The following is a 22254-nucleotide window of genomic DNA, read 5'->3' on the forward strand; positions in this document are numbered from 1 at the left end:
TGCTTCAGATTGTGTTATCTGGAGTACACTGGTTTGTGGATTCACTGGCAGACCCGCCAGAGAATGTGGAAAATGTCCAAGCAATGTTATGAAGGCTGCTAGATATTCAAGCTATAGAACCAGCTCCTTCAGAAGACTCGGGCTCAGGTAGATACTCGATATACTTTTTCATGCCCAAGAAAGGCTCAGAGGAATGAAGACCTATCCTGGATCTTAAACATGTCAACACGGTCCTAAGAAATTCTCAGTTCCAGATGAAGACCATTCAGTCCATCATCATAGCAGTAGAGCCAGGAGAATTTCTGGCCGCCCTGGCTTTGATGGACATTTACCTTCACATCCCAAACTTCTCGGAACACAGAAGTTCCTAAGATTCCATGTTTTGGAGAATCACTACCAATTCTCAGCACTTCCCTTTGGGCTGGCGACAACACCCTGAACCACAGTTATGGTGGTAGAAGCCGCTCATCTCCACAGAGCGGGTTGGCAGATGTACCTGTACTTGAAAGACAGGTCATCAGAGCACTGTTCCAAATGTTAGGAGAAATGGAGGTAGTGGCCGAGTCTTTCTTCCAGAAACACGCAAAAAGAAGCTTCATGGTCAAATTACAGACCCATTGACCAAGCCAGCGACTACTACATGACATTACTTTCAGATCCTTGGGTCGGTGGTGGCCTTGATAGAAGTGATGCCCTGAGTGAAGGCACACATGCACCCCCTTCGGCACATTTTGTTGTCTCACTGATCACTTCAGAAAAACTACCTGCAAGTTTCACTCCCTTGGACAGTGGCAGCCAGAAACAACATGAGCTGGTGGTTCCACCCACAGTCTCTCGTAAAGGGAATCCCGCTGTGAATCAATTCCTGGATTATCCTAATGATGGATGCCAGCTTGTTTGGCTGGGGGCCTCATTGCAACGGTCACCCAGTTCAAAGACAATGGTCTATCAACAGGCTGGTAACACACCTGCAGGCAATCTCTGCAGCACACATGACCAGGATGGACAATATTCAAGCAGATTATCTCAGCAGACAGACAGACATTATACCCAGGAGAGTGGTTTTTGTCTCTGAAAGCATTCTAGGCCATTGGGAGACAATGGGGGGTCATCTGATGTTTGCCTCATGCTGACTGCAAAGAACAAAATGACAACTCAGCTGAAGATGTGAGCCCAGAAGTGCAGGGCTAGATGCACTGGTTCAACCATGGTCAGAGACCAAGCTACTGTACGTGCTCCCATCCTGTCCCATGATAGGCCGGGTAATCTGCCGAATAGCAAATCACCTGGGAATGGTAGTTCTTGTAAGACCAGATTGGCCCAGGCGCCCATGGTATGCGGATCTTGTATGCTTGCAGAAGGAACAAAGTCTCAGACTCCATGTGCACCCAGACTTGCTCTTAAGGGAGCTGATTGCCCTAAAAAATCTGAGATGCTTTGGTCTTATTGCATGGCTCTTATGCGTGCAGCACTGGTCCAAAAAGGATATTCAGAAGTAGTCATTGCTACTCTCCTTAGGGTCAAAAAGCCAACAATGGTTTCAGCATATGCTAAGGTATGGAAGATGTTTCAGTGCTGATGCAGCAGAGAAAAGTTAAAGCCGGGTAAAGCCCCAATCTCATCGGTTACTGGTGTTCCTCTAAGAGGGCCTTGACAAGGGATTGTCAGTGGTGGCTGTTAAAGTTCAAACAGCAGGGCTCTCAGGTTTCCGGGGCTGAGAGAAGAGAGCCTCACTGGTGACCCATCTGGACATAGTCAGGTTCTTGAAAGGTGCCATGAGACTAAGTCTGCCAATTCAAGACTCATTTCCATCCTGAAATCTTAATATAGTCTTAGAAGAACTCAGCAGGGTGCTGTATGAGCCCTTACAGGAAATCTCCCTCATGGATCTATTGGTCAAAGCAGTCTTCTTGGTTGCAATTAGGAGAGTCTCAGAATTGCAGACACTGTTGTGCAGAGAGGGAAAGGAAAGAGAAGAGAATGGGGACTTGTATACCACTTTTTTTTGTGGCTTTTGGCATTCAAAATTGATATTCAAAGCAGTGAGCGCTAAGTGACTTGCCCAGGATCACAAGAAGCAGCACTGGGATTTGATCTCACAACCTCTGGGTGCAGAGGCAGCAGCTCTACCAGTGAGCCACTCCTCAGGATCACAGAAGTGGGAGTGATCTTGTGTACAGTTCCCTCCTTTTTACCGAAAGTCATCTCAGTGTTTCATGTCAACCAAGAGGTTAGACTGCCAGCATTTCTTCCACAAGGTCCAAGATCTTAAAGATTTTGGACATCTGGAGAATTTTCTTGAGTTATCTGGAGATGACGGGTTTTGTCTCTCGGATCATCTTTTCATATTAACCAAGCAGGCGAGATGAGGCAGACCCTCTTCCAAGGCCATCATCTATACATGGATTCATAGAGCAATATCCTCTGCATACATCAGTTGCAGCAAACAGCCACCTGTCTCGTTGAAGATAAATTGAACAAGAGGAGTGGCCTCCTCCTGGGTGGAAACTTGGGCAATTCCACCTGAAGAGATTTGTAGATCAGCAACCTGGTCTTCCATTCATACCTTCACCAAATTCTACAAGGTGGACATAGCAGCACAGTATTTTTATTTATTTATTTATTTTTATTTATTCAATTTTCTATACCATTCTCCCAAGAGAGTTCAGAACAGTTTACATTAATTTATTCAGGTATTCAAGCATTTTTCCCTGTCTGTCCCAGTGGGCTCACAATCTATCTAATGTACCTGGGGCAATGGGGGGAATTAAGTGACTTGCCCAGGGTCACAAGGAGCAGTGTGGGTTTGAATCCACAACCTCATGGTCCTCAATACTATGAGCAGGCTATCCCATCCTACAGTTTGGGAACTGCTTAGGTATGTCCCTGTGGTTCAGCATAACATCCCTATTGCACTGGAAAAAGAGATTAGGTTCTTACCTTGATATCTTTTCCAGTAATAGGTTTGGTATGCTGACCTCCACCCCCTGCCCATCAATTTATCTGATGCACATGCTTTCTGACTCAAGCTTAATGGTCAGCTCCATAGCTAAGATTTCATTGTCAATCAGATTACTGGATAGGATATAGGATATATAGGACTGTATATAGGTATCATTCTGGATGCTAAACTATCCTTAAAAGCTCAGATATCAGGTAGCCAGTGCTGTTTAGTACTTTTTCACATCGGGACAGGCAGTCCCGCAGCAGCCCGACCCAGCTTGCTGAGAGGGTCCTCCGGGGAGCCTTTAAACATCGGAGCAGCCGAGAGTGAGCCTGTAGCCAGTGCTGTTTAGCACTTTTTCACATCGGGACAGGCAGTCCCGCAGCAGCCCGACCCAGCTTGCTGAGAGGGTCCTCCGGGGAGCCTTTAAACATCGGAGCAGCCGAGAGGGATCCTGTAGCCAGTGCTGTTTAGCACTTTTTCACATCGGGACAGGCAGTCCCGCAGCAGCCCGACCCAGCTTGCTGAGAGGGTCCTCCGGGGAGCCTTTAAACATCGGAGCAGCCGAGAGGGAGCCTGTAGCCAGTGCTGTTTAGCACTTTTTCACATCGGGACAGGCAGTCCCGCAGCAGCCCGACCCAGCTTGCTGAGAGGGTCCTCCGGGGAGCCTTTAAACATCGGAGCAGCCGCGGTACGCGGCCCGCGGTCGTGAGCCTCGGGTCGCGAGCTGAAGGGGCGTGGCCCTTTTGAGCCCCTTCAGAGCCCAAGAGGAGCAGGGAGCAGAGCTATCGACTCTTCAATATGGGCAAGAGGAAGGTTAAAGCAACACCATCTGCTGGGACAACAGGCCCGATGGATCGTCATCTTGTGGTTCCTATCTTGCCACATGTTGAGGAACAGGTAACTTTTAACATTCAAGCTGTTTCCTTATCCTCTGGGGAACCAACACCACCTCCTCAACCATCATATTCCTTACGGTTAGAAGAATCTCCTTCCCCTTTCAAGGAAGGAATAATTTCTTCTTCCCCTCAATCATCTTTACTATCTGGTCTGGAGGTTTCAGGACAATCCCTGGGGCAGACTAAAGAACTAACCCCAGTACAAATGATTACTGGGCAAAGCTCGGATGCTCTCCCCAGGGATAGAGTGATCACTCTAAATGATGTTTGGCTTAGTATTAACAGAATAGAGTCATCTTTACAAAAAACCGTTTTGAACTTATGTCAATTTTCATCTGATGTAACTGTGAAAATTAAAGAACAAAATGATAAAATTGGAGAAACAGCTGTGAAGGTTGAAAAGTTAGATCAGGTAGTAGGTAATTTACAAGCTAGTGCTGTTTCTAATATAAAGGATAGTATGATGACACATGCTAAATTAGAAAAAATGGAAAATGCTATCAGAGTTAAAAATCTTCGCCTATTAAATTTTCCAATCACACATTACCTTTCACCGATGGAGCTCTTGAGAATGTATTTGAGGGAGATATTGCATTATACTAAAGTGGAGACCTTTGAGGTTGATAATCTATATTACATCTCAAGAGATACCAAGGAAAAGGTAGATGAAGGTGGAATGGATAGAATAGTGTTACCTGATAGTTTGAATGTATCACAGTTTTTGGAGTCATCTAAAGACATAATTGATAAACGAGCAACTCTTCTCGTGACCTTTAAGACAGAGCTTGAAAAACAAGATATTTTGAAATTATATTTCCTGAAAAAACAAGAAATGTTTTGTGGTCAACGGGTGATAATTTTTCCAGATGTCTCTAGACAAACCCAGTTCAAGAGGAAACAGTTCCTTCAGCTAAAGCCTAAGGTTTTGGCAGTCGGAGCTACTTTCTTTTTGAAATTTCCCTGTAAATGCTTGATTTCATATGGAAGTGATAAATACGTGTTTTTTGATCCAGCCCAGGTGGAAGATTTTATTAAAGATAAACCTTTGTTGAAAGTTTAATTTTTATTATTTAGTTTACTTTTGGAGGATTAGGTATAATATATATAAAAGCCATTTGTCTGTTCCTAGATAGTACATATAAAGATTTGATGTTTTAATTTAAATTACTGGCTATCAGTAATAATGTGGACTAGGATATGGTTGATTAGTTTCCTCATATATTTTTGTTGTTCCTTAAATGGAATTTACATTTGTAATTTTTGTGTTCATTCATGAATGTTTGTTACTAAGGTATTGTAATGAATAATCTAATAAATAAAGAATTAAAAAAAAAAAGCTCAGATATCAAAGGTGGTACAACTTGCATATTATACTATTTGAAAATTATCACATTTGAAAAATATTCTCTCAAACTGGGACTTTCGACAAGTTTTACAATTTGATTATTATAATGGCATTTATCTAGGTTTACCAGCTGTTCGGATCAAAGCTTTACAGACTGTTCAGAACTCAGCAGCTCGAGTCTTGATGGGTATGTCCTGATATGAGCACATTTCTCCAATTTTGAAAAAATTACATTGATTTCTGATACAGTTTTTTGCCCAAGCTTTTATCTTGGTATGAAGATAGCCCACTCTTTTACTAAGGTGCACTAGCCAATTTAGCGTGTGCTAAATGCTAACGCATCCATTATATTCTATGGATGCGTTAGCATTTAGCATGTGCTAATATTTAGCGTGCGCTAAATTGGCTAGCGCGCCTTAGTAAAAGGACTCCTAGATTTATTTCCACTGATATATTTTTGATACCTCGATATTTTGTAAAGCCTTAACGAGAATGTTCTTTTCATTCACCTTCCACAGTTTTATTGTTTTTGTTTCTTAATTAGAATTGCTATTGTTATGTATTTTTATTGTGTATGTTTATTGTGAACCGCTTTGGTTTAAAGCAGAATATAAATGTTTTAAATAAATAAAAGGGAGGAATGATTGAGCTCCATAAATGTTCATACTGTTTATATTTCTTGCTTAACTTGTAATTTCTTGGATTCGTTATTCCTCTCTGAGGCTTGTTAATGTTTTATCTACATTATTCTTCATTGATTAGTTTAATTTCATCTGAGATCAGACACCTGGTTTCAGAGAATTCCCCGTATCCTTCCTTCTTCTGTCTTCTTCTGTAGGGCTGTTGCTAGCTTTGGTACGAACTGAAGGGGGCAGCAGAGACTATGGAGAAAGAGGAGGAGTTGAAAAGATGTGATTGACATCTTCTGAAGTATGCTAGCGAGCATAGATGGATAACCCTATGGTTCAGCATACCATCCCTATCTACTGGAAAAGATATTATCAGTGTAAGAGCCTAATCTGTTTTTATAGGTTCATTATATGGAGGTAGGATACCAATATCATCCTCTCTTTCCTCTGACTCAATATGAGGCTCATTTTCAAAAGAGAAATATGTCCAAAAAAGAAGCATAAAAGGGAAGATGGACATTTTTCTCCCCCAAACCCTTCCAATTTGTATTTTCAAATCCTATTTTCCAGATGGATTTCTATGCTACTCATCTTAAAGGGACATGTTGGAGGTGTGGTTTGGACGGGACCTTTTTCTGCCATAATCAAACATTTTTAAAATGTTCAGGGCACAATTTGGCTGTTTGGGACTAGATCTGTTTTAACAACAAATACTGTATATACTCGAATATAAGTTGATCCGAATATAAATCGAGACCCCCATTTTCCCCCCAAAAAGGAGGAAAAACGGTTGACTAAATATAAGGTGTGTGGCTTAATATTTAAGTGCCCTGCCCTGTCAGGCTCTGCACCTAGCCTCCTTCATGCCAGGCACTGCACTCAGCCCTCTACCTTCCCTCCCTCCCTGTCAGGCTCTGTACCCAGCCCTCTTCCTTCCTTCCCTCCCTCCCTCCCTGTCAGGCTCTGCACCCAGCCCTCTTCCTTCCCTCCCTCCCTGTCAGGCTCTGCACCCAGCCCCCTTCCCTCCCTCCGTCCCTGTCAGGCTCTGCACCCAGCCCCCTTCCCTCCCTCCCTCCCTCCATGTCAGGCTCTGCACCCAGCCCTCCTTCTCTCCCAACCCCCGTCAGGCTCTGCACCCAGCCCTCTTATCTGCCCTGTCCTCGTACCTCCTCTGCCAATCCCTGATTGTCCAGAGGTGCAGCGGGCAGGAACAAGCTTTCCACGCTCCTGTCCCGCTGCTAACCCGGTTGGTGGTGGCTATCATGAGATCGTGTTTCTTCAGCTGCTGAGCGGCACTAAGCAAGAGCATGCTTTGGTGCTCCTGCTCGCCACTGAGCAGCTTCTTGACTGGCTCCCACGAATTCTCGCATCATGCAGCACTTGCATAAAGCAATAACAGACTGACATTCAAAATATCTAGGTGCCTTATTTAAGGAGGAAGGCATCTAGATTTGGCAAAAAGAAAATTCTCTGTCTGCCAACACCTACAAATTGGGTAAGACCAGAGGAGAGATAAGGTTGGGGGAACAAAATTAGGAGCTTGGGACTAATGTCTAGTGTTGGATGCCGAACTGGAGCCCCAAGTGTTAAAGCATTGAATTAGCAGCCTAAATGTAGGCACTTCAGTTATAGGCACCTATATGTCTATTTTCTGCTAATTTAAGCACCTGCATTTTGAAATCATGGGTGCCTAAGTTCAGTGAAAATGGGTTCCTAACTTTGATGCCTACTTTTAAGAATGTTTTTTTTGTGTGTGTACCCTCAAAATAAGGAAATCAATTTCAAATTGTTTTTTGTGATTCAGAATTTGCTTCCAGGATCAATGCATGCAGTTGAGTTGGGAGTGCACTGATTTACAGTATGAAGGGTTATGCATGGACTTGGAGTACTGGGGAAGTAACTAAAGTTCTATTGGCACACAAGAAACACCAGATCCCCAATATAGAAAATAATATACAATGTAAATCAGTGGTTCCCAAACCTGTCCTGGGGGACCCCCAGTCAGTCAGGTTTTCAAGATATCCCTAATGAATATGCATGAGAGAGATTTGCATACCTGTCACTTCCATTATATGCAAATCTCTCTCATGCATATTCATTAGGGATATCTTGAAAACCTGACTGGCTGGGGGTCCCCCAGGACAGGTTTGGGAACCACTGATGTAAATGAATATATTATAGCACTATGTAATTTGGGGAATATTTCAGGCAGGCTGCTGTTTTGACTAAGTTGAAGGGCCTCTTTAACCTTTTACTGACTCATGTCTTTCTCTGTTCTTTCAGGATAAGCTTGCTGGCTATGCAGCAAGTTCTGGAGGAATTAGCTATAGAAAAGGTAGGCTAATGGTGCATTCTTATTGATTAGAACATATGAAATGCCGAATAGATCTCTGGCGATCACTATAGATTGGGATAAAAAAAAAAATAGTTGGATTCTAAGTGAGGATACAGATTTTTGGAACAATAGTGAATTATGTAATGATTTAACCCTCTCTCTGTTCCTAGATCTGCAAAGAGATAGAAACCCCATCCATCCTTGCTCTGAAAGATTGGCCAAGTCCACGGGGCAGCTGGAGATACATAATTCCAGAATGTGATGATGGAGCACAGGTGCTGATACATCTGTTATATTTTATGGCAGGGTTTGAGTACTGAGCTGCCTCCTCAGTAGGAGATTCTGAGAATGTAGTTTTCAAGCTGATAAATACAAAGGGGTGCTGAAAACGTTTTAACCCAGACAAGAAGAGAATGGTTCAGTCAATGATCTGAAAATGTCAAAACATAGAATTTTGGTTTTGTAAATTGGCACTTAACGAAATAAGATAACACTCTTTTCAGCTACACTGGCAACATAATGCTTAGAATTTAGGAAGTTGGTTGGTTGGACTGAGAACTTTTCAGCACCTCCTCGTATCTTCTCAGAGGGACTTCTTGATTATTATATGTTTTCCCATGATTCTCCAAACTTTTCTGTAGAGTGCCTTGAAAGTTTCTGGGCGGTCAGTAATCAGCAAGACAATCATAACACAAAGAAGTTAACCATATACAGTAGAACCTCCATAGTTGACCACCTCCCTACATTGACTACCTCCTTAAGTTGACCTAATTTTCATAGACTGGACATGCACCACATCTACTCAATAGAAGACTGACCTCTTTATATTGACCACCTCTGTAAGTTGTATCTTTACCACTTGGACTGTGACACACAATATTAATTTATCCTCTATAACTTGACCAGTTTAGTCCACTCTACACCAAGGGGTAGAAGGTGTGGGCTTTGCCCCTTAGTTGTATTATTTTTTCTTTAGTATAAGCTCTTTTTTCATGTTTTAACATTACCACATGTTGGATTAGGTACAATATCCTATTATTTAAAACGTGTTGCTGAAGATTTTTTTAACATGAAGGATTGGTCTGAATTGTAGGTACTGTACATCCTACAATTACTGAAAAGTTTTACAGTTAAGACATGGTAGCCCAAAGGAAAGAACTCAAAGAGCTGATGTTGAAGGAAAGGGTTGATCTTCTACATTTTCTGGAACATCCAAAAACGTAAACATGAGTACTTGGAGAGATATGATAAGGAATGTGGAGATCTACAGTGGAAAAGGAGGAAAACTTCCCTCAGTTAAGTCAATGAAGCCACATTAAGCTGGCCCAAGACAAATGTCAGGAAGTTCTGTTTCACACAGTGAGTGGTGGACGCTTGGAATGCTCTCCCAGAGGAGGTTGTGACGGAGACCACCATTCGGGGATTCAAGGGCAAGTTGGATGCACACCTTCTTGCGAATCACATTGAGGGATACGGGTAAACAAGGTATTCATCAGGGAACACCTAGCTTAGCCTCTGCGTGCGTGGGTCGTTGGTCTAGATGGACCTAAGGTCTGATCCGGTGAAGGCATTTCTTATGTTCTTATGTTCAAACAAATGAGGACAGTTAATGCCCAAATATCCAGGCCAATGATCCAAGAAGTTGCTAAAAATTTTGCACAGGAATTCAGAGTGGCAGATTTCCAAGCATCAAGTGGTTGGCTCAAGAAATTTAAACTGTGACATGAAATCTCCCAGAAAGTCTTGTGTGGTGAATTCAATGAAGTTCCAGTAGAAATTGTATAAGAGTTCATCCAAAATTTCCCAGACTTTGCCAGAGGCTTCAAAGATGATGGCATCTTTAACACTGACAAGTGTGGACTCTTTTACAAGACAGGTGCCTCATCATGAAGGCTAACAAATGTAAGAGGAAAAAACTTTCCAAAGAGCATGTCATAGTTCTGCTTTGTGCTAGCTCAACTAGAGAGAAACTAAAGCTTTTGGTGATTGGTAAATCAGCAAAGCCATGCGCATTCAAAAACCTGAAGCTCAAAGACCTCCCCGTCACTTGGAGATCAAACAAATGCGCATGGATGACTGGTGCCCTATTTGAGGAATGAGTAAGAGTATTAACCGAGATATGAACGACGAGAGGTTGGATAGGCTGGGGCTCTTCTCTCTGGAGAAAAGGAGGCTCAGGGGAGATATGATAGAGACCTTCAAGATCATGAGGGGCATAGAGAGGGTGGATAGGGACAGATTCTTCAGACTGAAGGGGACAGCAAATACGAGGGGGCATTTGGAGAAACTGAAGGGAGATAGGTTTTTTTCACCCAAAGGGTCGTGAACGCAAGGAAGTTTTTTTTCACCCAAAGGGTCGTGGACACTTGGAATGCGCTACCAGAGGGAGTGATCAGGCAGAGTACGGTACAGGGATTCAAACAGGGATTGGACGGATTCCTGAAGGATAAAGGGATCATGGGATACTGAGGGAGGAGCTGGGATGTAACACAAGTATAGAAAGCTAACCAGGTAATGAGTATAGAAACCAAACCAGGTCGTGCATGTGCAAGACCGGAGGGTTAGGACTTCGATAGGAAGACAGGACTTAAATGAGAAGCCAAGGTGGCAAGGGAGCCCCTTCTGGTGATACAGACAGGTCGTGACCTGTTTGGGCCGCCGCGGGAGCGGACTGCTGGGCAGGATGGACCTGTGGTCTGACCCGGCGGAGGCACTGCTTATGTTCTTATGTTCTTATGAAGAAGAAGAAGAAGAAATGGTCTATTCTACTGACAGTAGACAATTGTCCTGGCTACCAGCAAGTGAATCATCTTACAAATGTGACACTGAAATTTCTGCCTCCAAACATGATCTTAAAAATCCAGCCTCTTAACTAAGGCATCATCAAAACATTTAAAATGCACTACCGAGCCCAGCTCCAGCAGTGGGTCATTACTAAAACACAAACCTGTGGTCTGCCTGTGGAAGCAACTTCATCCACTGCATCAGTTAACGCTCTGGATGCTGTCCTCTGGATCAGTTCTGCTTGGAATAAAGTTCATCCAGAAACAATACAGAAGTGTTTCAAGAAAGTTGGATTTGTCACAACACAAAAGCAAGATGTTTTGGCTCCATCAGACAGTCCATCTCCCATGGCAAAATTCAAAGGAGTTGATTTTGAAGGATTTGTTGCAATAGTTGAGATGAAGTGGCAACCTGTAATGAATCTGACCCAGAAGCAATTTTCCAAGCAATATTGACCAATGTAAAAGTGCATGAAATAGCTGATAAAGTGAAAGAAGCAAGTGAGGATGAAACAGAAATTACAGAGACTCTAAAAGAAGAGGATGTCAGGCATCTAATAATGCAGTTGAAGTCATTTGCTGTAGAAAAATGCCCAGGTATGCTGAGTGGTGTAGCCAGGATTGAGAGTACTTTCTCCACTTACCTTTGTAATAAGAATAAGAAACAGACCAAGATTGACTCTTTTTCTTCAGAAAGAACGATTAAACCATGAGAAAACAGTAAATGTATTGATTTGTATTATACTATATGTATGATTTTACTGTGTTTTGATTATGTATGATTTCATATGATATTCTCTAATAAAAGATATAAAAGAAAGTGAAGTGCTTGTACATATCAGTACATTAGGCTTAGTTCCTTATATTGACCACCTCCATATATTGACCAGTTTGTTACAGTCCCTTGGGTGGTCAACTTACAAAGGTTCTACTGTAAATCATGTTGAATATTGATGCCAGAAAAGAAAGGATCCTGATGCTGATGTTATAATTCACTTGGGAACCAATGACATGGTTAGAATCTAAACTGGTGAAATACATAAGGCAGACTCCTGGTTTCCCTCCTGCTTCATCTCTCCTTTCTGTTCTTTTCTTGCTTTTATTATTTATTTTATATGCAAATCATTTTGTCCTACTAGATTAGTTAAAGTGGTATATCAAGCACCAAGAAACATAAACATTGCAGAATTTAGGTGACAAGCTTCTCCAGAAACCAAAGACCATAGCATTGTCAGAAGTATTATATGTTTATACATGGACAGTTGTTTAAGCTAGAGGAAGGGGTAGATTGGGACCATCACTCCTGATAAGCAAAAGATCATATAGAAAAACTTCAAATTAATGAGTTCATTAGTCTACTCTTCAGCACCAAGAGTAGAAATGGAGAGCAGGCTTGAGGCTATGAGGAATATAAGCAAACCAAAAAGAAATAATTGGAAGGATAGAGCTGATAGGCCGCTTAAATTGTGGGTCTGTCTTTGGCTGCTATAAATTTAGCTGGCCAACACTAAATATCTCAACCACTACAACCCTGAGGACTTAGTAGCCAATAAAGTCCAACCTAAATGCCAAAAAAGAAGAAGAAATTGGCTCACAATTAGAATTCTCCCAGAAGGGAAAGTTTGAAAGAAAAAGTAAAGTTAAATAGTATTAAACGGGCCTTTAATACATGAGCCCCTTATATATAATGGACATCAGTATGAGCTTTTCAGGTGGCACACAGAGTTTTTTTGGCTCAGGCATTGATGACTAGCATCAAACAGACAAGAGTCTAAATAAGAACTGCCTCATACATCATATTGTCCTTTATAGTATGTGAAAAAAAACAAACATAAATGGTTTAATTCCTTTCAAACGTTCACTCCTGGAAAAAATAAAGCAAATAATCTCCCAAGACGTAATGATATAAAGTACCAAAGGCTGTAAAGTGACATACACCACAAACTGAGATTCGCAAGTGGTTATAGATTTAAGAAAATATGCTTTTTTTGTAACAGGATGGACCCATTTGTTACCTGACCCATTTGCTTCAAAAGAAAAAAAATCAAAAAAAGAGATAACATATGCTGAAATAAAGTGCCAGTGCAAGGTTTAAAAGCTGTTTATCTTCTTTTTTCAACACTGAATATCGACATGGCCAGCTAAGTGTTTAGCGTCTAAAAATAGAGCGGATATTCAATGCCAGTCACCGAAAAAGGCCCAGCATTGAATATGTGGGCTCAGAACTGACCATGGGAGTCAGCTCAGCTATCTTGTGGTCTGAACATCAGCCTCTAGATCAGGGGTGTCAAAGTCCCTCCTCGAGGGCCGCAATCCAGTCGGGTTTTCAGGATTTCCCCTATGAATATGCATGAGATCTATTTGCATGCACTGCTTTCATGGTATGCTAATAGATCTCATGCATATTCATTGGAGAAATCCTGAAAACCCGACTGGATTGCGGCCCTCGAGGAGGGACTTTGACACCCCTGCTCTAGATGTTTAAAGCTTTTATGAATTTTCTAATAGAAGTCTCAGTATGGCTCCAGAAAAAAGAGGAGGGATTCAGATATCCAGGTTTTACTTCCATTGAAAGCAATGGAAATAAGGAGGACAGACTGAGATATCTGGGTTTTACTTCCATTGAAAGAAATAGAAGTAAAACCCGGATGTCTCAATCTGTCCTCCTTTTTCTGGAATAACCAACCAAAGTGGAACTAGACCAATAGGGAGATATCTAATTAATCAATGTTTAATTTATTTTTTATTTGTTATATATATATAAGGAGGAAAAAAGACCTTATAGTAATGCTGCCTGATTTTCAATTCGAATCGATATTATTTGAATAATGACCAGACAACAAAAGGTAGAAAAAAAATAATTTTGTTTTCTGTTTTGTGATTACAATGTAAGTTTGAAATGTGTATCCTGCCAGAGCTGGTGTTAGACTGTGAACGTGAGCTAGGATTTAACAGAGAGAGGAAAAGTCTTTTTTGTTTGTTTATTTTGTTTACACCACAGCACCTGTGTAGGTAGGAGAGGGCAAAGGGGGTGAAGAGGCTATAAAATAAACCCACCAGGATGTTTGAAAAAAACACCCAATTGGGCAGGAAAATTGACTCAAAAGGTTGATTCTGTAGGCTGAATCGAATTGAATTTTTTTTTTCCTGAATCGGGCAGCACTACCTCATAGGGTAAAGCAGACTAAATGTGTTCAATAGTGCTGCTGTGAATCACCACAATAAAATAATGGGTTAAAAAAAACCTCCTATTCATCCATGCAAACAAATCTAATTGTAAAGCAAAAGTATACCATTTGTCAATAAAATAAAATTATGTAGCACTTATCTTAAATCCCTTAGGGGGCACCCGTTTCACTAGCGGGAAAGAACCATATGTGTTTGCTATCCGCCATGACCAGCATTGCGTGGTATAATGCGGCAGCAATAATCAAAGCTCCCCGAGTCAGCTCCTTTTCCTGGAGCCATATGGTAACCCTATGTAATTGGAATGTAACGACCAAAAGATTATGCATGTATTTCTAACCCATACCTTCTTTCTTGAACAGGAAGTAGAAAGAGTTGCATTCATGTGGGATACCACTTCAGGCCTGGAGCTGGTTAATGCTATTACCTTGGAGACGGAATTGGTAGAAAGAGGGCAGCAGATACATTGCAAACCACTATTTGGACACTTTAAGGTAGACATAAAGCTTATGAACTACATCACTACACAGAAGTTAATGTAAGCCAATGAAAATGCACTAGAATCTTCCATGGATCCATATTCTATGAGCGGTGGAGCATTTAATTCTCCGGGACATGGTAGAAACCTCTACCGTGGCTTAGTAAAAGGGGGGATTAAAACCACTTTGGCCCTACAAATAGTGTTAGGTCAGAGCAAGGGTTTTCCTCTTAACTTAACAAATAGCTTGTGATATTCAGCTACTATCCATGTAGATATCCAGTTAAATTTAGTACAGCAAAAATGCTGTCCTAAATTAAATCATTTAGCTATATGGATAGCAAACCAAATATATGGTAGTCACTGTCCACAGAGTGGCAGCAGTCATCACTCTCAATTATATTCAGTAACACTCACTGTTTAAATAGTGGGGCTCAGTATACATGCATAATTTAAATGCCATGGCCAGCATTTAAAAGGAATACTGAATATGGTGTCTAAATATTGACCTCACAGGTTTTCAGTGGAAAATGTCATGTTTTTTCCTTACAGCACATGATATATTGTTTTGCTTATAAGCAATCCATTCTCTGTGGTCTTTTGTGACCAAAACACGGGTCGTGTTGGGTCCATACCACAATTCTTTTACTGTGTTGCTTATGTATTGCATCATTTATACTACAATTGGCTAATAAAGACTCTATCAAGATCATCAGTTCCACAGTTGCTTTCCTTGTTTTTGCTCTCCTGCTTTCTTTGTGGAACTTTTTGGTGGATTGTTTGTTCTCTGCCCTAAATTTAAGACTGCTATTCATGTAGCCTAATTTTGATTCCTAATGCAGAAAATCAATGCCAAGCTCCTTTTTCCTCACACTAAATTCTCCCCCCTCCCAGTTTAGGAGTTTAATGAAAATTAAAGGTTCCATTTAATAAAGGATGCTAAAACGTAGGTGCCACAAATTTGAGCAGTAAGTGCCAATTCTGTAATGGCAATATTGTGCATAGTTGCAATAAAAGAATATTTTACTTTCTTAAGATTTGCTTTACCACTTTACCTAACAAGAGGAACCAAGCGTTTTACAGGCTAAGTCCAAAAAAGATCAGGAAAAGAACTACAATTCAATTGACAGGACAAGAGAACATTCATACTCAGACAGTGGCATAGCGAAGGAAGTTGATACCTGACATAGCCGCTCCATGTACATTGCCGCCCCATGTACCCCCAATGCACTCTTCTCCATTGTCCCAACATTGCCGCACCCTCCTGCTGTTCCCTGCTTCTCCGATTTTATCACAGCTCCTGCTCTTCCCTGCTGCCCCGATTTTGCCTCCCCCCCCCCATCATACCTCCTCACATCTTTGCCAGTAGCGAGCAGGCTGGGATACCCGCTGCTCGCACCAGCTAAGCTTTCCTTCTGATGTCATTTCATGGCCCCACAAACAGGAAGTAATGTCAGAGTGAGGTACAAGGCCAGCGAAGATATGATGAGGTAATGGTGGGAGGGTACCCTTCAGAGACCCATCTCATTGTCGGGAGGGAGGGGAGAGATGCAAGTGCCCCGGCCAAGTTGGCGCCCATGGTGGTTTGCCCCCACCTCTCTCACTGTACCACTGTATTCAGGTAAATTAGAAAGTGGTAGGATAAGGAAAGGAATAGACAGGGTGATAGAAGAAAGAGACAGGGAATGGGAATAGAACAATGAGGGAGACAATCATGGAACCTCTTCTAGAAGCAACCCAGCAAGGCTATGTCAAAAAGCCAAATTTTAATGGCTGATTTAAAATGGAAGAGGGATAGTGCACTACAAATCCTCAAGGGGAGTGTGTCCAAGATGACAGGGGCAGTAAAACAGAAAGCAGAGTTCCTGATATATTCATGTTGGGCTTGTTGTGATCCTGGGAGAACTAGTCAGTGGTTGTCAAAAAACCTAAGAGAGCAAGAAGGTGTATAAGGAATGGTGAGCAAGGAATGGTGAGCAAGGAAAGATAGGGGGAAGTCCAAATTGAAGAGTCTTAAAAGTGAATAGTAATGTCTTGCATTGAATTCAGAAATAGAGGGGGAGCTAGTGTTGCATCATGAGAAGGGAAATGTGGTCAGATTTCCTAAAGTGGCAGATAAGATGGATAGCTGATTTCTGTAGGGTTTGTAGAAATAGACTGGAAGCTACTGATGCATCATGAGGAGATGGGAAATGTGAAGAGGAGGAGGAAGCAATCACCACCATAAAAAATTGGTCTAATAGAAAGGAGGTGTAAGTTTACATTTTGGCACCTACCTCTATGCATGCACACTTATATCATGTCAATGGCTGGTGTAATTGTCCATACCCCCAAACTGGCAATTACACACATAACTGACAGTATTCTACAACTTAGCCCCTAATTACCTGGCACACTCCCTACCTATCCATATTCATACCCTGCCATAGATATTAGGTGCTAGGTTTATAGAATAAGGATGGAAGTCATTTATACCAATCAGGATGAATAAAAATCAATTTTTTTTAAATTTACCTACAGATAGTATTCTATTTAAGTCCAAAAGTTATTCATCATGAAATAAGGATTCATTTTTAAATACGTAGTATGAGGCTTTATATTCATGTAATGTTTAAATTTTTTGGTAAATGAATTCTATTAATCCATTCATATTTATTTATTTATTTGGTTTGGGTTACAAAGAATGGGTTACAAAGTTGACATACATAATGCGTAGATAAATGGGTTATAAATTTACATGTGAACAGTATAGTTTGATCGTCTTGGGCTGTCATATACAGAGTCAAGTTTAGCATACAATTTGGTCACCTTACGTTAACTTAAAGTTATATCATCTTAAGTTTACATACATAGAGTGGATCTAGTTTAGGGTACTTTTAGTGTACATTTAATTGGAAAGGAGTGACTGAATAGTCATTTGGGTAAAGGAGGTGGGATGGTGGATTTGATGATCCATTGGTCCATCACAATGATGAGGACTAAAAAGATGCTGTGGTTAAGGTAAATGAATTCTAAGTGAAGGGATTTTTGGGAAGAGGTAAGTTTTTATTGCTTTCCTAAAGCTCAGAAGCCCTTTGAGGGATCTGATATGAGAAGGCAGTTGCTTCCAGTAGCTTGGTAGGAAATCTGAGTAGGATCGGCGTCTGGTGCTCTGGAGCACCGAGGGGTATCTGCAGACTTGTTTCTTCCTGGGAGTGGAGTGGTCTGTTAGGGATGTATGGAGGAAGCTTGGCTGCTATGTAGCTGGGCCCCATGCTCTGTTAGGGCATATATGCTATTACTAAACCCTTAAAGATATAATGTTTGGTAATGGATAGCCATTGGGCTGATAATAGCGCTTGTGAGACGAGGTCACGAACCTGGAGGTCCTTTGGAAGTCTTAACTACCGCGTTTTGTATGCATTGTAGGTACTGGAGATTTTTTTTTTGCAATCTACATCTAACTGGTATCCCACTGTGCCGCCTCTCCCCCTTACAATCTGTGCAAAACTCTGCTACATGGCTCCTCATCTTCCAACCTTGCTACATTCATGGCTCCCTATCCACCTTCATGTACAGTTCAAACTCCAAATGTGTTCATTCTGCTGCCCCTCAATATCTCTCCTCTCTTCTTATATACCTTCCAGAGAACTCCGTTCCTCAGATCCTATTAGATTCTATCAGCTGCTCTTAGCAGTACCCTTCTCCAGACTTTACTCCTTTCATCTATCTGCTCCGTACGCCTGGAATAAACTACCTGAGGTTGTCCGCCAAGCCACTTCCCTTAACTTGTTTAAAAGCAGACTGAAAGAGCCAAAGGGGTGGGCAGAAGGGGTTGTGTTTGTTTCTTTTTCTGCAGGGGGGAGTACGATTGATGTTCTTATCAGTATGAATCTCTGATTAGCGTTGTCCCTTCCCATCTGTGTAATGGATTTGAGGCCTACTTATGCTATGTACTCTGTTTGTTATTCATATGAAAATTTTTAAAAAGCAGACAAAAACCCACCTTTTTGAAGTAACTGTCAATCCATAACCCTACTTCCCACTGCCCTAGCCAGCAGATTAACCATTCCCCTAACTGTATCCATGGCATCCTGTTTGTCTGTCTTGTATGTTTAGATTGTAAGCTCCTTCATGCAGGGACTGTTTCCTTCGTGACTCTGTACAGCACTGAGTATGTCTGGTAGTACTATAGAAATAATTAATTGTAGTAGTAGTTCATTGAAAAGTGTGTTGCAGTAGTCCATGCGGGAAAGAAGAAAGGCATAGAGAAGTTGGGTGAAGGGTTCAGAGATGTACAGTTTCTTATTTTCTGGAGCTGCCAGAGATAGTAGAATGAGGAGGAGACTACCTGAGAGATATGACAGGAGAGTGAAAGGTTTGTGTTGAGAACGGACCTACTCCCACTCGCCTCTTCCAAAATGGGCCTTCCCCTCCCCGATGCATCCTGGGATGCACTGGCGAGGTGCCTGGGGCTCTGATTAGCCCATGTTGTTTAAAGTCCTTATACAACCTGGGCCAATCAGAGCCTCAGGCCCCTCCCCAGATGCACCAGGAAGGGGCCTGAGGCTCTGATTGGCCTGGATACTCATAGGAGGTGCCTTGGGTGTCCAGGCCAATCAGAAGGGGGGAGGGGAGTGTTCGCTTGGCAGCAGGAGAGAGTGGGCATCTCTCCCGCTGCGGGGGGGGTGGGGTGTGCTTCTCAAAATGGCTTTTCTAGCAGTACGGGCACCCCTGGTCCAGTCGCTGATTTTTGTTGCCAAAAGCCAATGCCGCTCTTGGAGAATGGTTCAGCGATTTTAAAGAATCCACCGAAGTGCTCATTTTAATGTTGAAAAGCCCATTTATATGTCAGTGTTGGAGACTGCTAGAAACCTTGCTAAAAACAGAGATAAGCAATTTTGATAATCTGCCGCTAAAATGCATGCAGGCTAAACCGTTGGGAAAACAATTTAGCAATGGCGTTAAACTTTTGAGAATCTGGGCCCTAAGGGTGGGGAAGATAAAGTGTGAATTTCAAAAACATGGGGCTCCTTGATATTTGATGCATGCTACATCCGGATGAGACTGACTTTATCTACTATTCTCAAGTACATAAAGTGTATACCAGATTAGATTACATTTTAGTGGCCACACCTCTTTATTCTGTTCTGTGTTCACAGCTGAAGTGCCAGGAGTGGGACCACAGAAGACAAATGCAAATAGGGCTGGATGTGTGGTAGACCCTGATCGATTTTCAGAGGATTGTGTTCGTGAGGAACTAGCTAAACTAAAGGTGGACAAAGCAATGGAGCCGGATGGCGCACGTCCAAGGGTACTGAAGGAACTTAGGGAAGTTTTGGCGGCTCCATTGGCTGACCTTTTCAATGCTTAATTAGAGCCAGGAGTGGTATCAGAGAACTGGAAAAGGGCAGATGTGGTCCTTCTTGTGACAGGGACTCCTAGGTGGCTGCTATGGACCTGCCTAGGGTACCCTACCACAAGGTCAAAAGCTGGAAATGTGACCTGTAACACCCCTTATGCAGTGTCTCCCAGGCCCACTGTGGTGTAATCTCCTGAGGCTCTTGGGATTAACTAGGCCATAGCCTGAGTACTGCTATCTTCAGTAAACCAGACAGCACATCATATTTTTTGTGAGAGAAAAAAAAACATGTATTATTTCTTTAAGGCTTCTCTGTGCACTCCAATTCATGTCAGGTAGCCTTATGCATTTGCCCTCAAAGTCAACTAAGCAAACCAGGGAAAAAACTTCTCCCAAATAAAGAGTCTAATTTTATAGTCCATAGTAGTCCTAGTTCATCTGGATTATCCTGCTCCAGCTCAAAAGGGAAAAAGAACCAAACATTTTCTTCTTTTGCTCCTTTCACAGCTAACTAGGCTCTTACATTAGCTGGACTGGTAATGAGCCCAAGTTTACCAGAAAGCCTGGGGGCAGTGCTGGTCAAACACAGGGCCGCCATCAGGGCAGTACTACCGGTCCTGCATTCAGGGGCCCGGAGCTGACAGGGGGCCCGGGCTCCCCCAGGGTCCTAGGCAGTGTTCTAAGGCAGGGGCGCCAGTAGCTCGCCAAGGGAAAGTGAGTCGATCACCCAGGACTCACTTTGCTTTGGTGATCTATCGGGCCGATCAGTCTTCCTCTCCCCAACGTCAATTCTGCAGTCGGAGAGGAAGTTCGGGCCAGCCAATCGCTGCCTGGCTGGGCGGAACTTCCTCTCCGATGGCAGAATTGACGTTGGGGAGAGGAATGCTGGTCGGGCCGAAGCAGGGAGAGCATGCGTCAGCGTAGGCTTTGGGGCCTGTTATCCATTGGTAGGTCCTGTTCCCCAATGGCAGCGGCAGTGGCAGTGGCTTGAGGAACGGAACGGCAGGGAGAAAGAAAGAAAGGGGGCAGGCAGGGAGACAGAAGGAAAGAAGAGAAACAGAAAAAAAGAAAGGGGGCATGAAGAGAGGAAGAAAAATTTGGGGGAGGGAATGAGGTGTGGAGGAGAGGAAGCATACAGGCTGAAAGAAGGGAAGAAAGATTGGATGCACAGTCAGAAGAAGAAAGTGCAACCAGAGACTCATGAAATCACCAAAGGTAGGAAAAATGATTTTATTTTAAATTTAGCAAAGTGGAGGCAGTATTACCACAGTTTTCAAAGGAATTTGCTCAAATAACTTAATAGTTAACTGGGTAAATTTCCAGAGATGAAAACTTCCCTTCACTTACTATGCACAGTTCTGAATTTATATCTGCTGTCTATATTTTACAATATGGACCCCTTTTACTAAACCGCGATAGTGGTTTTTAGCGCAGGGAGCCTATGAGTGTCAAGAGCAGCGCTGGGCATTCAGCGCAGCTCCCTGCGCTAAAAACTGCTATTGTGGTTTAATAAAAAGGATGGGGGGTATATTTGTCTATTTTTGTATGGTTGTTACTGAGGTGACAATGCATAGAGTCATCTCCCTTGACCTCTTTGAAAAAAAACCAGAATAGGAATGATAATTAACATTTTTTCAGCGTATAGTGTGCTTTGTGTTTTTTAATTTTATTGTTGGTAGATCATTTTGACTTGGTCATTTTAAAGTAGCTCACAAGCTCAAAAAGTTTGGGCACCTCTGAGCTAGAGCGTTGAAACTATGTATTTCTATTTTATCCCCCCTTTTACAAAACTGTGGAGCGTTTTTTAGCGCAAACCGTGGTGGTAGCAGTTCTGATGCTCAGAATTCTATGAGTGTCAGAGCTGTTACCACCATGGCTAAAATCCACACTACAGTTTTGTAAAAGGGTTAGGGGTTAGTTTGTGATGACATATTCCATACTAGGCGAAGGTGTTTTCTGTGTTCTGTTTGTTCAAAAGACATGGTTTTCTGTTAGGATTGACGGTGTAGGATTGATCTGTGCTGGTCTGGCTTGTTTAGTTTTACAATGGGTGTATTGATGTACTGCTCACTGCAATATGTAAGATGCTGCCTTTTCCTAGGTACTCATGTGTGACGTGTGGTTTGTTACTAAAAATCATGTTTTTCTTACAGATAGGGGGGGTGTTACATATACTACGTACGCCACTATATGTAAAGATACCAGAAAGCTGGCGTAGCAAAAACTTTAAGTAAATTGTTATTCTTCTAAGTTTTGAGTATTTAACCCTCCCACAATCTCACGGGCACTCGTTTCAAGTTTCAAGTTTATTGAG

General features: G+C 42.2%; 1 protein-coding gene across 4 annotated transcripts in view; it reads left to right on the forward strand.

The window, feature by feature from the left end:
• Positions 1 to 22254, forward strand: part of LOC117358675 (endonuclease/exonuclease/phosphatase family domain-containing protein 1-like) — a 78135-nt gene that overhangs the window by 23834 nt on the left and 32047 nt on the right. For 3 of the 4 annotated variants that reach the window (XM_033940174.1, XM_033940177.1, XM_033940176.1), the window contains exons 1-5: positions 3505 to 3844; positions 5310 to 5375; positions 8101 to 8152; positions 8323 to 8427; positions 14484 to 14615. In XM_033940174.1, the coding sequence (XP_033796065.1) occupies positions 3831 to 3844; positions 5310 to 5375; positions 8101 to 8152; positions 8323 to 8427; positions 14484 to 14615 (369 nt within the window). In that variant the 5' untranslated portion in view covers positions 3505 to 3830. Of the gene's footprint in view, positions 1 to 3504; positions 3845 to 5309; positions 5376 to 8100; positions 8153 to 8322; positions 8428 to 14483; positions 14616 to 22254 lie in introns of those variants that run through there. The other variant, XM_033940175.1, reaches the window with a different exon arrangement.

Source organism: Geotrypetes seraphini, chromosome 4, assembly GCF_902459505.1.
Source record: "Geotrypetes seraphini chromosome 4, aGeoSer1.1, whole genome shotgun sequence".
Classification (NCBI taxonomy): Eukaryota; Metazoa; Chordata; class Amphibia; order Gymnophiona; family Dermophiidae; genus Geotrypetes; species Geotrypetes seraphini.